General features: G+C 40.3%; 1 protein-coding gene across 1 annotated transcript in view; it reads left to right on the top strand.

Annotated features, from left to right (window-relative positions):
• The window catches only part of FGF2 (fibroblast growth factor 2), a 66,466-nt gene that overhangs the window by 37,427 nt on the left and 11,019 nt on the right, over positions 1–18,020 (top strand). Inside the window, exon 2 of the mRNA XM_074950825.1 lies at positions 6,877–6,980. Coding sequence (XP_074806926.1) covers positions 6,877–6,980 — 104 coding nt within the window. The remainder of the gene's footprint in view (positions 1–6,876; positions 6,981–18,020) is intronic.

The raw sequence follows: 18,020 nt of genomic DNA on the forward strand, positions 1-18,020 counted from the left end.
ATAAATTGCTTTTAATAACCAAACAATTCTGTCAGGTATTCGGACACTAACTAGTCAAAGGCACAAGTTTCACACAGACTGTAGAAAATGTGGAGTTTCTATGCCAAACTCTTCTGCAGTTGTGCTGAACCTAAAAAGATTGAGGGAAATGCTCAGATTTTCTGTGTGTAGCCCCCATTACCCCACAAAAAGTTTGTGGCAGAATAGGGAATTGAACCTGTCTCCTGAGATTCAGGTAGGTGCTCTAACAGCACCATTCTTCCTCCATTTTTACTTATGCATAATGCTTTTGTCTCCCAAAGGCCTAATCCATTTTGCCTGTTACTTCCCAGAAAAATTCCATCCTGGCATAAAATTACATACATGAATTGTCAGGCCTATGGCTTATTTTTGGCTGTTTTTTTTTTTCCCAGTGGGAACATTTGGCTCATGGAAGGATACAGTATTAAAATATACTGGACTAAGTGGACCATTGCTGTAATCTGACAAGGCAGTCTTTTATGTTCTTAATCCTCATTGTGGAAAGACTGTCTATTAATAACACTGCTTATGTTCCTCAAGCTGCATTAGGAGCCATATGTGCTTTATTGTGTATGCTCCTATGCATTTTATTTAACATTTTGATGCACAGAGATACAGTACTTGTCAAGGTCAGATCATTGGTTGATTAAGGTTTTATTCCTATACTGCTGGCGCTCTAGAGGAAGACGAAATCCTTGTGTGTTGCAGCTGGCCTTTAGTTACAGTGCTGTGGCATAAGGGGTATTGTTTCCTAACCCAGGCAGGATTTTAGCTTAGCAAACCTATAGCTTTAGTTTTACTGGTGTGATATTGTTTTAGTTTGCAAAGATCACTAGTAGTGACTAATGTATCCAGTCCTATTTTTTGTAGACCACGCATGCAGACTATTATATTGGTATATAATAAAACTAAGACAGCCTGATGATCTAGTTCTCATCTTTGAGACGTTCACATGGGGTGCTTAGTTTTCTGTCAATGTTAGTGCCTACTGATTTTTGTCATGCCTTTGCACTTGGCATTCATTGTATAAATTGAAGACCATGCCAAGAATTTATGAACTTGGAGAGTGAAATACTTTCTCACTCCACAAGGTGGGGGGAATCCCATTCAGGAGAGTGCCAGAGCAATGTGTGGAAACATGCAGTTTAGTCCCCCATTTTATGTTTGGTTGATCTGTTTTTTGTTTAAAACTATCCTACTACTATACTTTAGTTTGTGAGAATAAATGTTTCTTGCCACAACTGCAGATAAATGCATCTTTAGAGGATAACTCTTTACTGTCATGTCACATGCCTGTCTGACAAACCTTTCCTTGGGGTTATATTTCCAAAGACTTCTCTTGCAGAAGTGGCACTGTGAAACAAATTTACATGGATACTAGGACCAAATTTAACATTTCCATAGTTAAATATAAAAGAATTAGTTAATATTTTACTCTTCCTTATAGTGCAGGTCACCAATAACTGTCTAACCAGGGGTGGGCAAACTTTTTGGCTACAGAGCCATATCGGGGCTGCGAAACGGTATGGAGGGCCGGGTAGGGAAGGCTGTGCCTCCGCAAACAGCCTGGCCCCTGCCCCCCTAGAACCTTTGACCCATCCAGCCCCCCCTGCTCCTTGTCCCCTGACCACCCCCGCGCCTGACCGCCCAACCCCTCTCCTTGTCCCCTGACCCCTATCCACACCCCCGCCCCCTTACCATGCCGCTTACAGCGGCAGGACAGGCTTATTGGAAAGCCTAGGAGGTGGGCTGGCACAATCCACGCTGCCCGTGTGGCTGCAGGGAAAGGGGGACGGTGGAGGAGGGGCCGGGGACTAGCCGCCCCGGCCGAGAGCTCAGGGGCTGGGTAGGATGGTCCCATGGGCCGGATGTGGCCCATGGGCCGTAGTTTGCCCACCTCTGGTGTAACCAGAATGTTAGGTACATAATGCAATTAATTATTTTTACTTCTCATGGGAGATGGGTTAGATTACTTCCATTTCTCGACAGAATTTACTTAATTTTCCATTTAAAGTGGTCATTTGTTTTTGGCCTGACTAACTTGGCAACCCTGTACGCTTACCCTGAGAATTTCATACAGCTACAATCTCTTCCATGTGGTCTGATTTGTATATCTAAAACTATTTGACTGTGACCTTTTGACTTTCAAAGGGGTTTAAATTCCCCACCTCTAACCCTTAACTTTTTTTGTTAAGCGCATAGACACACAAACACCTCAGCAAGCTCTTGATCCAGACATTACTATCAGAATTTCCTCTGCACGTGTTCTCTCAATATTTTGAAATTAAGGTTTGATGTGATTTGATTTGCATGGTTCTTACATGTTTTTAATGTTGAAAGCTAGCTGACTGAAACTCAATACCAATGAGATCCTAATTGCTGCTAAGGATGTGATGTGACTTTTAAAAAAGTTTATATTTTTCTTTTCCAAATACTGTCTCAACTTTTATAATACATTTGTATAGGGCCAGATGTGAAGCCTATTGAAATTATTGTATTGGGACATAAAGCATACATAAAAGTGTAGATTAGCACAGTGTATCTTGGAATCTTCAGTTCAGTAAAAGACTGTGTTAGCTTGCATCATAAGTCAAAGTTCCTCTGAGCCAATGGCTCATTCGGTTGACACAGTTAAGGCACATCAGTTTCTTAGCCAATGGTATGCAAGAGTGCTGTGGCCAGCATCATAGAATCATAGAATATCAGGGTTGGAAGGGACCTCAGGAGGTCATCTAGTCCAACCCCCTGCTCAAAGCAGGACCAATCCCCAATTTTTACCCCAGATCCCAAATGGCCCCCTCAAGGATTGAACTCACAACCCTAGGTTTAGCAGGCCAATGCTCAAACCACTGCACTATCATGTCCAACCATCTTTGGCTGCCCTAACCCAGTGGACCAGGTACCCATTTTGCAGCTGGGTGAGCTGGATGTGGCCTTTCAGCATGAGTTGAGCAAGACTTAAGTCCACATTCTTCAGGAGCATAGTCAAGTGCCTTAATCACTCAATCACTGCACTTCACTTATGGCATAAATGGCAAAGAAGAACATTGCATTATCCATTTTACTAACAGCCTCATAAAATATTAAAAGTGAAACCTTTAAAAATTCAGATTGTCAACATTTTGGCTCTGTTTGCTTTGTATTTCTCAGCATGGACAATGAAAATCAGTGAGGTCAGTTTCTCTTTGGGGCTCTTAATGCTGCAGTAGTTTTGAAATACTGCATGGGGATGTTTGTTTAAAACAACACTTTTCACTATTTTTTAATTGTGGAAACAATTGTACAGGTCTTCAGTTTTTTTAAAAGACTGATTTTCACAATTTAAACTTTGGTGCATGTTTAATTTGACAGTGCCCCTATAACTTGTTTCTGAAAGACACCAGGAAGCCTAATGAGCCCTTGCCAGATGTAATATTACTCTTCACACCCAATTCACACAGCTGTATCTAGATAATCTCATTAAGTGTATGGTGAATGCTTCCCCAACACGGTTACTCTCCACACTTTCACCTCACCCAGCGGTACTGCAGATTTCTGAAGCTATTTACAAGCACAGTTTTGGTTTAATTGGCTTAAATGGGAATTGTAATTTTGACACTCTAATAATCATTCCATTATTAAACATTTCAAATGCCTGTTTATGACTAAACAGGTTTCTGTACTACATGAAAAGTGTCCACAGATTTTTAAAATCTCTTAACTGTACATGTCTGTCTGTGGTGGCTTGCTAAAGAGAAATCTCAAAAGAAAAATCCCTTTGGATTGCGGTAAAGAATACATAAAAATAGTCCATAAGTTCCATTCCCCTTCCTCACAGGAAAAAAAACTGTAAAAGAAAGGTTTCAGAGTAGCAGCTGTGTTAGTCTGTATTTGCAAAAAGAAAAGGAGTACTTGTGGCACCTTAGAGACTAACCAATTTATTTGAGCATAAGCTTTTGTCAGCTACAGCTCACTTCATCTGTTGCATCAGATGAAGTGAGCTATAGCTGACAAAAGCTTATGCTCAAATAAATTGGTTAGTCTCTAAGGTGCCACAAGTACTCCTTTTCTTTTTGTAAAAGAAACATTGCCTAATTTTAAGTAGTACCTAGTCCCTTAGAACTGTTTTATTCTTTACTGTAGGTAAAGGGTACAAGTCAAATGTTCCTCACAGTAAACTATTTAAATATTACACCGAACAAGATAGTGGAATATGTAAACTACTTAGAACAGTTAAGCAACACTTGAACATATTGGACTAGAGCCTCCAATAGTGTAGATTGGTGTAGTTCAGTGCTCCTATCCCAATTTACATCAGCTGAGGATCTGGCCTGTTCAATAATCTATTCTCAAGGTGAATCTACTCATCTGGTTAGTTTTGTTTCTGTATAGTATCAATTCCATCTTCCTGCTAAGAGCCACAGATTGGTTACAATGGATACTTCAGCTTGCTTACAGCTGGGGGGGGGGGTGAGGGAGGCACGCAAGATCAGTGAGTCACTGGCACCGGGGACTACCCTGCCTGCTGAAGTTCCTTCTAGCTTTTTCCGCCTTCCCAGTGGCTGGTGGCTCGGTCAGGTCTCCCTGCTGCAGGACGCTTCTGAGGAAAACTAGAAACCTTTATTAACAATGTTTTGCAATACAGTGTGGCTCAATGTGTCCATCTTATTCCCAGCTGTGTCCTAGGGCTTTGATGCAGGACTGTCTCTTACTATGTCTGTATAACATAATGAACCCCCTGGCTACTATTGTAATACAAATAATAAATGATCTTAAGATGACAGGCCGTGTGCACAAAACATTTCTTCTGTGCAAATTTTTGTGCGTGCAGTGTTTCGCTGTGTGTGCGGGGTTTAGGATTTGTGCGCGTGCGCACAGCTTAGAGGGAACAGTGGTGCAGATTCATGCCTTTAATGCACAAAAGTCTAATGTCTTATATCCAACAATCTAGACTGAATGTAGGTACTTCCTTACAAGTAAAGTGTAGAAAATATTGACTTTGAAATGTTAGTAAACATTTTACTTAAACAAATTACATAGAAATTCACATCGTATGAGTAGTTAACTGTGCTGAACTTTGAGACTAAATTCAATCATTAAAGTGAGAAACAAAGGGACTTCTGTCCTACTTTAAATGTGAATGTCCTCTCAACCTTAACTATGACTTCCCCAATACAACTACCATAAATGTTCCTGTTTTTTTAGGAATTTGTGCTGATTCTGACCTACACATAGAAGCATATGTATACATAATAGGTATGCAAGATCCCTTTATAGGGTTATAGTGCAAGTCTGGTGATAACTATTTAATTTGTGTTGTGTTGTGCATTTTCCTTATTAGATTCTTGAGTCAGAAAATTAATTTTTCCACGTCTAATCTTCCTGTAATATGCTACTGTGACATTGCTCTCCATATGCTTTATGAAAATATGCTTATGAATGTGAATAAGGATTGGGCCAAGACTAGAAAGGAGTCTAGTCTGTGAAAGAAGCTTATTGGAACATCTTGGAGGGTGAGCTATTACCTGTAATCAGTTTCTTAATCAATTAGGCTTAGATTTGCGTGTTTTCACTTTATTTTGCTTGGTGACTTACTTTCTTCTGTTTGTTTTATTACTTGAAACTACTTAAATCCTACTTTTTATACTTAATAAAATCACTTTTGTTTGTTAATGAACCCAGAGTGATTGATACCTGGGGGTATTAATACCCGAAAATAGCAAACCAGTAGCTACTTTGTCTGTTCTCCGGCCACCACACTCAAAACTCACTTAAAATCACTACCAGTGTCTCAAAGCAATCAGCTCAATTATGCCACTGTGATGGGTTTGGTCACAGAGACCCCCTTGGGACAGTCACTTGATGTGCTGAAGTTACTTCTGAGTCTGTTTTCATGCATAAAGCTTATACAGGGTAAACTCCTAAATTGTCCACCCTCTGTAACACTGATAGAGAGACACGCACAGCTGTTTGCTTCCCCAGGTATTAATTACTTACTCTGGGTTCATTAATAAAGAAAAATGATTTTATTAAGTATAAAAAGTAGGATTTAAGTAGTTTCCAGTAATAACAGACAAGAAAGTAAGTTACCAAGCAAAACAAGCAAAAACACGCAAGTCTAAGCCTAATACATTAAGAAACTGATTACAGGTAATATCTCACCCTCAGAGATGTTCCAATAAGCTTCTTTCACAGACTAGATGCCTTTCTTGTCTGGGCCTAGTCCTTTCCCCTGGTACACACCTTGTTAGTTCCAGCAGACATCTTAGGTGGAAAACAGGGGCTCTCTCATGAATGGCAGCCACCTTTGTTCTGCTCCACCCCCTTTTTTAGCTTTGGCACAAAGCGGGAATCTTTTGTCTCTCTGGGTCCTCACCCATCCTTCTAAATGGAAAAGTACCAGATTTAAGATGGATTTCATCATCAGGTGACATGGTCACATGTCTCTGTAAGACCTCATACTTCATTACCGACGGGCTGGCTCACATGTACACAGGAAGGCTTGCAGGTAAATAAACCACCCACAACCAATTGTCCTAGTCAATGGGAGTCATCAAGATTCTAAACCACCATTAATGGCCCCTACTTTGCATAATTACAATAGGACCTCAGTTATACTTGATATTTCTAGCTTCAGATACAGGAATGATACATGCATACAAATAGGATTAATACACTCAGTAGATTATAAGCTTTGTAATGCTACCTTACAAGAGATCTTTTGCATAAAGCATACTTAGTCATTCATAAGCATATTTTCATAAAGCATATGTAGAGCAATGTCACAGCTACATCCAGGTCTTTGTCCAGCTTAATCTTCATTAGATGTTGAAACAGCAATGGCTTTGAGAACTCACTTTATCTTTTTGTTCCTAGTCAAACTGCAACTTCAGGCAGAAGAAAGAGGAGTGGTGTCAATCAAAGGCGTATGTGCAAATCGTTTCCTTGCTATGAAGGAGGACGGCAGATTATTGGCATTGGTAAGCAACGCTAGGTTCTTTCTTTACTTCACCTTCTTTCATGTTTAGCAGCTGATGTTGGAGACATAGGAGTTACTCAAGTACCCAGTCACATTGAATTGTTTATGGCCAAATTGTGCCTGCAGCAACCAGCCTGAATAATGGGGCTCGGCACTGGAAAGAGGCATCCTTCCCCACTCCTCGGCAGCAGAGTCACACCATACTGGCTCTTGCCTGCAGAGGGCGTAAGGCCAAGAGAAAAGTTAGTGATTTTGTTTAAAGGGAATCAGTTGATTTAAAAAAAATCCCACTTATTTCCAAAAATGAAATTACTACCATTGTTACAGTAATCTTAAATGTAAGTGAAAGCAGTTAGATGGGTGAAAACTGTGGTTTTGGGGTTTTTTTGTCCCCCCTCCCCACCTCTCCCCCCAAGTATGCTTGAATTTGTATTTTTTGACAGTGGTCTTTCATAGTTCTGTCTTTATAGTGAGTCAGTTTCTCTTGTTTTGTGAGAATTTATCCAGACTGGAAAACTAGGAGAGACATTTTTGAAAATGTGTGTAAAACTACAACAATTAGTAGGTAGAGTCAAAGAGCAGGTGGAGCACCTGAAACTACTTAACTTTTTAAAAAATTAACTGGTTTTCAAGCTCTCAGCGCGCCTATATATTGGGTAGTAGCAGCATTACTATAAACCTTATAAGTCAATACATTTGGCATAAGTTATACTTTAACATCAACCTATAAAAGATGTTTTCAATTCTGTTTCGGGACCTACAGTGTTGGGACCATTTTCATTTTACTTACAACACACATAATGTCTATGTTCTGAGGTTTTATCAGATTTAAGTGTAAACTTTTGGTGTCTTTACCTATACATTTTTCATATAGATCCATTTAATCCAAACACCCAACATTAGTGACCAGCCATTATATCACCGTAATATTTCCTTCCAGAAGTTCTCTACCAGCTCTTAAGTGACTCTCTAGTACTTTGGTTATTCTGGAACACAGAGGTGTAAATATTCCATGAAATTCTTCTTAGCTAAAGACTTATTGGATTAGTTCCTAACTTTCAGCTGAGCTCCAATTAGTGAAGAATACAAGAGGAGGGTTAAAACTATTTTCTGTTCTTCTAATCCTCAAGGCAGTTGAGACCCAGTTCAGCCTCCTTTCCTCCTGCCTCCCCATAATTTAGAGCAGCCTCAGGGAACCTCTAATTGATGTAGGTTTGTAGCAATCCCAAGGGACTGTTGTACCAGCAGGATTCACTAGAGCACAGCACAGTCTGGTACACACCCTCTTCTGCCCCCAGCAGACTCTCCATACCAGGACAGATCCACAGTTGTCCTTTTAAAGTCATTTTTAATGGTCTCTTTACACCAGATGAGCAGCAGGAAGGGAGTAGTGTGTGGGCTGAATCTGGCCCTTGTTTTCCTAGAAAGTCTTCAGCAGTGCTGTCTGTAAGGTCATGCAAACAAAAGGGAGATGATGCAAGGGATTGTTTGTAAGGTGGTGTCTACATGGGGAGGTTTACCAGAATGACTGTACTGGTATAATTATACGGATATAAGTAACTTCCTGTGTGGACATTCATATTCTGGAAAGCGTGTTCACAGGAGGAGGTATAGCAATGCTGTAAACTTATCTGTGTAGACAGGTCCTGAAAGAGACAAATATATTTCCTGGCCTCAGTCACATGACTTATTAGGGTTACAAAAGGCTGTGTTTTTATGACATAGCAGGAATTAATGTCTGTTACATTTTTTCCTCTAACAAAAAATCAAGTGTAAATACAAAACATCAACCAAGAAACAGCCACAAACTGCTAGAGCCAATCAATAAAATATGCAGAAACATCAGAGGAGGAAAGTCAGGATATGAGACATCTGACGCTAGCTATAATCTGTGAACCTCAATGGCTTTCTAATCATACAACTATTTCTTATTCTCTGAACCATTCCTTTTGCAATGCAATTACATGGATCCCTGCCCTAGAGCCTGTGTTGGGGGTTCCTGGTGTTTTCTGTTGTCATTGATTAGGTGGGCATGTGTTTAATTTTGCCACTAACTTTCTGGATGCCCTCAAGAAATAGAGACCCAATGTTGTCCTTGGTTTTGTTTTGATATCTTCTTTTCCTCCTAGAAGATGGACCTATGACACATAGCTTTGGTGTGTATGGTAAAGCTGTGTTTGTAGCCACTTTTTTTATTTAATCTTTTTTTCAACCATTTGCAGTGGAATTAACCATTGGCATTCTTTTCATAATTTTTCTTTTCTCCTGCTTTGGCTTACATTTGTGTGTGGTTTTTGTGGTTGGTGTTGCAGTTTTTTTTTTTTAACTTACGCTTATTGGATGTTGGCAATAAGGTGAACAAACTGTTTTGTCAAGTAACAATGTCATTAACCTGTGGTGTGCAACAGCTCAGTTGAAGAAAATGCAAGGAGTTGTCTTCGGAAAGATAATCTTTCCCAATTAATTCAAATAGATCTAAGCCATTCTTGCACCAAGGGCAATCAGAAATTTCATCATGTGACTTTGGTTCTTTTGCAAGAAGCTAACTGCAAATTTCACACTTGGATACTTCTTTGGCAACATTCTTGCCTTGCCAAAATAGGACCTCCTCAGCCCTGTCCTTAAACTTCTCAGTGCCTAGATAGGTTACACTTAGCATTTCCAATGTCATACTGCATGATTGTGTTACATGATGTTCTTTGCATAGAGTCCCATCATATGCAGCAATTGCATCTTGATAGTTCCAGTAAGATGTTATCCTTGGAGAAGTCTGCTTTTTCCTGTTGTCCACTCATCTAGAATTCTTTCTCAAATTCTGGCAAAGTTGGGTCATTTTGTGTTTCTCATCTGAGCCCGTGAAAGGTTGTTTTTTGTTTTTTTCTGGAAATGGATAACATTTAAATAGTTGTGTAATGCCTCATCCTGCAGCTCCTTACTTTTTCTATTTATAGGAGCTCTTGAAAATAATCCATTATAAGATTTTTTTTTAAACCTAACCACTATTTCTCTTTTAATGAGTACTCTCAATTTCATGCTTTTTCTGACTCATAGGTGCAGTGTTTCCAATGATGTTTCTGTAATATGGCTTCTAAGAGTTTGTCACCTATGTATATTGCTACTGATTTCTGCCCATAAACATTTAAGAAATTGTTAAGAACTGAAAACAATTGCTTTGGAAGAGTGTACTGCTGGACTGTCATCTTGCAGAAGAACTGCTCCCAATCAACATGAATTTGCATAATCTGAAATGTTAGGTTGTTAATCTCAAATATTTCAGTATGGTTGCTTCTGGATACCTTTGCTTAATTCCCCAAAATGTCTTTTAAAAGTCTTAAATGGTGTTCTCTGTTTACCTTAAGCTGCATTCTGAATCAAACATTTTATTGTGACATTTTAAAGGAAATTTATCCCTAATTAAAAAAAGAAAAGGAGGACTTGTGGCACCTTAGAGACTAACCAATTTATTTGAGCATGAGCTTTCGTGAGCTACAGCTCACTTCATCGGATGCATACTGTGGAAATTGCAGAAGACATTATATACACATCCCTAATTAACATTCCCTCGAATTTTGAAGGCTTCCTTGTTGTGCAGTCTTTCCATTAGTACAGCTGCCCTTAACATTTCTTTGACCTGGTTAATTTTCTTGGTCATTTGGAATGTCTGATACGATTAATCTCATTCAGCCCAAACTGATATTTGTTTCTGTTTAGGTTTTTATTCCTTGGCACATTGCAGATAATTAGTGTCTCTCATTACATTGTTCACTTTCATCCAAAATCAACAGTTTATTGTCCCTTTAAGAGGCAGCAGGGCCAGTGGCTTTGTGATTTATCAGTGGCATCATAATTGGGCTTAAAAGTGGGAAGCTGGGCCCTAGGGGGAGAGACTGAGACAGTGGTAGGGTCAATCAGGAAAAAGAGCAGGTAGAAACTGCCTCGGTCAGCCAAGAAAAGGGGCCAGTGAGAGATCCACAGATGAGAACCACCAAGAGACTGAGAGGTCCCAGAGGGGAAGCTGTAGGTGGCGTCTGGGAGAAGGCTGAAGGTAGGAGAGCAGCAAGATGGATTTCCTGGATGACTTCTTCGAGCCAGAGAACCAAGACTAGAGAGCTGAAGGCCAGAGAGCAGCAGAGGGAGTTGCCTGCTGACTTCTAAGCTGGAGAGCTGAGGCTAGGGGAGCAGTGGAGGGGCTTACCCACTGACATCTTCCAACTGGAGAGCTGGAGCCGGAGGGTGGGAAGAGGGCTCAGGGCCAGGGGGAGTGAGGGATGCTTCCCTGGTGAGGGTGAACTCCCAGCAGAAAGGCTGTGGGGGTGCCTGCTGGGATGAGCTGAGTTCCACTCCAGCTGGGTGGAATGGAGTGGCTGTCCTGGTAAGACAGGAGAGAACCAACAGAGCCCAGTGATGGTGGAAGATGCTGGAGTGTGGTAGACTGTATTTTGGCACTCATGGACTAGGATGTTCAAATAAACCAACCCCAAGAAGAGGCGTTATTGAGGCAAGAAAACTTGCACAGCGTAACTGGAGACTCTGAAGGAGGGAAACTGAGATGCCCTGTTCTGCCACTGGTGGGTGCTCCAGGCAAGGTCACTTTATGACAGTAATCCAGTATTATTTCTTCTCCATTCAGATCCTCCGAGGTCTGGGACTAGATACTTTGCTGCTGAGGCAATGCAAAAGGGAAATCACTTAAAGATCGATCTACCAGAAGGGGAACAGACGGCATAGAGTTTTGCACTTTCAGCCATGAGTTGGACCTGCCAAACCCTTTGACTTGCATTCAGACCTGAAAATACTCATGCATTTTGAAGTCTAGACAAGCCCTTCTCAATATCTGCCATGAGGCAGTGCTCTCATTTGATGACATAATTGAGATCTTTTTGACCCAAAGAAATCCATTACTTTGGTCACTGTAATAAAACCATACTGTTATCCCTGTCAGTATGAGTCTATATTGAGTGATATTACTGAAAGTAAAACACCCAATTTTAGCATTTGGGCCAATTCAGCTTTTACTTTATTTTTCAGTGCTAATAAGACACTGGATTGTAAACAGATTTTGGAGCACACTGGAATCTATAAGAATTATTGCAATTCCAATTATTGTATAATAAGTATTACATTATATCAGCCGTGGCCAACCTGTGGCTCCAGAGCCGCATGCATCTCAGAAGTTAATATGTGGCTCCTTGTATAGGCACCGACTCCAGGGCTGGAACTACAGGTGTGGGGAGGGGAGGGGAGGGGGAGGTGCTGATTGGGGCTGCTGGTGGGTGGGAGGTGCTGAGAGCAGGGCGGGCTGCTGACGTATTAATGTGGCTCTTTGGCAATGTACATTGGTAAATTCTGGCTCCTTCTCAGGCTCAGGTTGGCCACCCCTGCATTATATTATATTTACGCCATTCCAGTCCATCCACCACTTCATCAAATTCTTTTAAGAGTATCTTTTGCATTCTGTAGACCAGACAGTTATACACTCATTTGACCATCAGCATATATAGATTTCTCTTCAACCCAAGTACATACTGAACTTTTCTTTTTCAGTATTTCATGCTATTTTGGTATCTGTCCTTACACAGACCTGCCAGCATTCTTTCACCCACTCTACAAAACAAGTGTTGGTTTTTATTTTAACATCTGGTGGTCTGTAATCATTTTGCATATCTGTTGTGATTTACATTGCTAAGCTCCAGTATCTCTTTTGATACTCACTTTTGGTTTTATTTCCAGATATCGCACACCAATTAGTTATAGAACCTCTTTGTAAAATTTATTGACTCAACCAAAAACTCATTCTGAATTAACTTCATCCAGAGCTTTTACTTGCTCTGAGAAGATGTTCATAAGTGTATCTTGTCTTAGCATAAATGACAAAGAAATACAAAGTAGCTTCTTTTGCAAAATGGCTTATTGCATGTCTGACACTGCACCTCTTGGGCTGAACTCCTGAATTGTGCAGTGATGTATTTTTCTTTATAGCTTGGTATGAAGTTTTAAGTAGATGAACTTCTGATTTCTGTAATTGTTAACAGATTAATTTGGGAAACACCATTTTCACTAGCTCTGTCACTTCCTGCAGTGATTAGTAATCAGAAGAGCTGGTTCAAAAAATTTTGATGGAACGTTTTCCCATAAGAAAATGCTGTTTTGAAAAAATCAAGTTAATCAAAATTTGATCAGAAATTATCAAAATGGTGCATTATAATAAGGTTAAAATACTTCATTTCAACTTTGGTATTGTAATATCAAAATAATAGCCTAAACTAAACATTCAATTTCATAAAAAAATTAACATTTTGGAATATTTTCTTTCAGTCATTTGAGATTTTTACTTTTCCTCCTGATTTGATGAAAGATGAAACTTCAAAATCTCAATTTACTATGGGATGAGAATGCCATTTTTTGACCCGCTCTTATCAGTTTTACTTCAAATAATTTGTCTAATTAGGCCATCTGTTAACTGGGCATAATCATGTGACTTAGCTTTGTCATGTAGGTCTGAAACATAATGGTCAATGGTCTCACCTGGCTGTTGTCTTGGAAAGAAAACCAAGAAAACCCTTATAACCTAGTGACATTCTTGCATTGATCAGAATATCCTTCAAATTTCTGAATGACTGGCTTGCAGTTTGCACCCCCTTTCAGTATATTCTAGTGGAAATGTTAAGATCTCCAGTGTCTCTGAGCATGCTTCCTGTAGCAATGCTCAGGAGTTCAACCTCTCGGGTTTCTTTCCAGTCATGCTTGTCTTCAGGAAACTTGGAAGTGCTGCACTGCTGTCTCGATTTATCTGACGGATTCGCTCTTCCATTTCCCAAGACTTATTTACTTTGTCAAACAATAAGTGTTTTCTTCTAACACCTAGTAATAGGGCTGTGACCCAAAGAGTGCTGGTAAGAGACTAATCTTATATTTCCTGGCCCCAGTCACATAATGGCATTTGTTTTTTGTAACCATGACCTGTTATCACATGAGTGGGTCAGTATCCCCTGACTCCAATAGCTACTGTTGCAGGTTAACCTTCCACTTTTAACCAGTTTATAGTCCAACAGACATCACATTGAACTTTAGTTTTTAATGCAACTTTTAATTCTTAATATGAATGGTCTAGGATTTCAAATTAGTTCAGACTGAATTTGTTATCTTTAAGGTGGATGCAGTTTTCTCTAAGTGAATCAATCAGTGGTGGCAGGCACTGCAGTCTACAGTGGAAGAATTTTGACAGGATGTTACTCTTACCTTCAGTCAGTTCTGTATTCAGTGAATCATGACTGTTTCAGTAGAAGCTATGGTTTGGCTACTGTGCGGGGTGCTGCAAAACAGACTGTTGAACCAGTTTAACTACAGCCAATACTGTTAATGTTGCCACTTTCCATGTTTTTATTTAGTGGTTTAGACTTCTTCTGGCTTGAGAACTCAGTTTGGTAGTAGACAAAACATTTACTCACAGATGGCCAGATTCTATAATCCTTATTCAGGCTGAGTGGCAGTCATTCACACGAGTAGTTCGATCAGCTTCAGTGGAATTACTCATGTGAATGAGTGCCACTTAACATTAGGGTTGTAGAATATTCCCCAGAATTATTTTCACTGTTTGCTCTTTTATAGAGGGACTGTATAGCTTAAGTATTAGAAATGGACAGTGGAGTCTTTCACCTCTAGATCACCATGTTGAATCTAGCCCTGATCAATATAATAAAGACACTGTCATCTAATGGTTGTCCAGTGGCCTGTGAAATGAGTCAGTGGTCAGAATCCCATTCCTATTGGACAGGTGTCCACATCCTACATGCCACTCAGAAGAAAGGATGAAGAGTGAATTGATCATATTGAGTGCATCACCCTCTCTTCCCTTGAGGCGGTCCCTCCAAGTCAGAGTAGAACTACATTTGCAGGACAGTATACAAAAGATAGCAGCAGTGCAAGCTTTTTTGTGGATAAACAGAGGACTTGAGTTTCCGAAGCTGTCCATCTGGCACCCTTCACAAATAAGAGCTAGTCTGTCTAATTATTTAGTTCATGGTGGGCTAGAGTGCTGCAAATCTACACCACAGCTTGATGTGCACTAGTGACTATATAAATTCTCTTAAATTTTTTTGTCTTTCTAAAATTCTTTTTGGCTTGAAAGTCTTCTTCGGGTGTTTTGTTTGTGTGTGTCGTCGTCTTTTTCCCCCCTCCCCCCAGGATTTTTACCTGAGAAGTATCAGGAATGGTAAATCTGGCTTTGCTGGGGAACTCACTGGAGGTCTCAGGTGTGGATTGTGAGCTTTTATGTGCAGTCAGTTGAAGGAATAGGGGTTGTTGATTTTTAACAGATCTCTTTTTCTCCTAAGCATTTCTTAGGCCAGGGATCAGCAACCTTTGGCACGTGGCATGCCAGGGTAAGCCCCCTGGCGGTCCGGTCCGGTATGTTTATCTGCTAAGTTTGCAGGTTCGGCCGATCACAGCTCCCACTGGCTGTGGTTCGCTGTTCCAGGCCAATGGAGGCTGCGGGAAGTGGCGGAATCCCTCGGCCCACGCCGCTTCCCGCAGCCCCCATTGGCCTGGGGCGGTGAACCGCAGCCAGTGGGAGCTGTGATCGGCTGAACCTGCGGACGCAGCAGGTAAACAAAGTGGCCAGGCCCGCCAGAGGGCTTACCCTGGTGTGCCACGTGCCAAAGGTTGCTGATCCCTGTCTTAGGCCTTATAGTTAAACTGGATGTTAACAAAAGTTTTAAGCAGTCTGAGTGAAAAGCACTTCCTCTTGCAGTTAATGAAGTTTCACCTCCATAACCTCTCATGTTATAATCTTATCAGTTTGCTAGTCATATATAGTTTTTACAGGGTAGACAAGACCAGAATTCCTAACATTAAAAACTTAGAAGTCTGAAAGAAAAAAAAAATCAGACCACCTTGTTACATCATAAAGAAGAAAAAGCACAAACCCATTTTTCCTCTTCATAGATGACATTTACATTTATAATATGACAAACACTGGTATTTCCTATAAATTGGAAGGTTTATAATGTTGCTAACTTCCATTAACATTGTTAACTCCCACTCAGGGATGAAACAGGTGAGACTCCAGATTGCTGTTCTAACCACAGTATCTTTCCAGTTCCCATCACGTTGCATCTTAAGTGACCTCTATTTCAGACAGAATGTTAAACCAGTCAGCCTATTTGTAAGGCTGGCAACCATGTCATCTGACTGTACTCTTATCTAATTTCCAAACTTAGTGTTGTCTGGTCATTACTTTGATTGGAGACCACCAGTTGGAATTGCAGGATATGAAATTGATATTTCAAGAGAAGTTCTGCAATGCTTCAATATGGTATGAGTGGAAATGGTGCTGGTGGAGGTGTCTGCTTTTTGGATAAGATGCAAAACCAAGATCCTGACCACCTGCGATCACTTAGGTTGTGTCTACACTGCAATTGGACACCCACGTCTGGCTCGTGCCAGCTGACTCTGGCAAAGGGGCTGTTTAATTGTGGTGTAGTCATGCAGGCTTAGGCTGGAGCCTGGGCTCTGGGACCCTCACAGGGCCCTAGAGCCCGGCTGTGGCCCTAGAGTCCGAATGTCTACACCACAATTAAACAGCCTCTGAGTGCAATCCCTGTGAGCCTGAATCAGCTGGTATAGTGATTCCTTTGTACTTTCTTGCAAAAGCCTTAACTGAACATCCAATTTGGCAGTTATATTGAATCTACATAAATTCTGCTTCTGAACTGAATTCAGTGCTTTTTATCCTCCTTTCCTTGTGCAATTTTACTGTGTCTTATTAAAGCTACAGAGTTGGCTGCACATCATTGGTGGTTGAGATGATTAACGCATATATTTGTGCATAACTGAAGTGCTTTGAGATCTTCTGTGGTGAAAGATGCTCGATGTTAGATTATAATTTTGTCATCTTTTCTTTTGGAGATAGAACACAAAATGTGAGACAAGTATTGGTTTGACTATTTAAATTTTTTACAATGTTAGTGATTTAGAGGTACATGAGAAGTCAGCACATGGATTCTGTTCAAAGATCTTCACAAATCAAGAGTAGTATATAGAAATGGCTGCAAGTATCTATAGTCTACTGCCAAAACCTCTATTTGGAGACTGAAGTTTGGTTAGGTCTTTAATACACAGCAGACTCCTTATTCCACACTGTAGTTGTGCATTTAGTTGCTCATAGCAACAGAAACCTGACACAAATGTTAGGATTCAAGATTTTCCCATGTATGTTTGCATACACACTGTTTTGAAACCTGGTTATGAAGCTTAGTTGTTTTCAGGTTTAGGTTTAGTTGTAGTTAAATACTTAATTTTTCAAATAATGGTCATAAAGCAATACAGCAGTTCTGTTGGTAACTAACTTGGCAGATGGGCTGTCCATTTAGGGTGTATTTTGGTTTATCTGTTTTGATTCCCTTCCAAGATTTCAGACCCTTTCCTTCTAATGATTAGCTTATTCTGTCATTTGAAAAACTTTTCTTCATAGAATAAATGTATGTGACTGAATGTGATATGGCTGAGATATGAAAAGGAGGTAGCTCTTTCTCTAAATCAATGCTCTGTTCTATTTTAGTTTTTCCCTTTTGAGCGCTCCTCCCGCCCCTTTTTAAGGAGACAATTCTGCAACCAAATGAACCCCAGCACAATGGCTCTCTGCCTTTGTACAGAGGTCAGTGCTAAAAGGTTTACTGTGAGGCACAGTGTGGCTGCAGTGCAGCTAAATATAGGAGGAGAGATTAGTGTTTCCCAATAAAATATTTGACTTTTTTCATGTTTTTCCCCCGCCTCCCTTTGTTGAAGTGGAGAAATATAGTGGTGTTTTTCCTCTCTGGTGAGATCGAAAGGGAGATTAACTCTACCAGTTCTCTCCTTATTACTAACAGCCATTAAAACCTACCTAGTCCAGCAGTGGCTAATTTTAAAGATCCCAGTGAAACAATTCCAAACATGCATAATCTAAGAGTTAAATACTGATGCCTTTACTCATGTACTCAACTAGATCCTTTGACATCAGTGGGATTATTTGTAGAGTAAGGTACTATTCAACACAAGTGAT

Source organism: Natator depressus, chromosome 4 (genome assembly GCF_965152275.1).
Source record: "Natator depressus isolate rNatDep1 chromosome 4, rNatDep2.hap1, whole genome shotgun sequence".
NCBI lineage: Eukaryota > Metazoa > Chordata > Testudines > Cheloniidae > Natator > Natator depressus.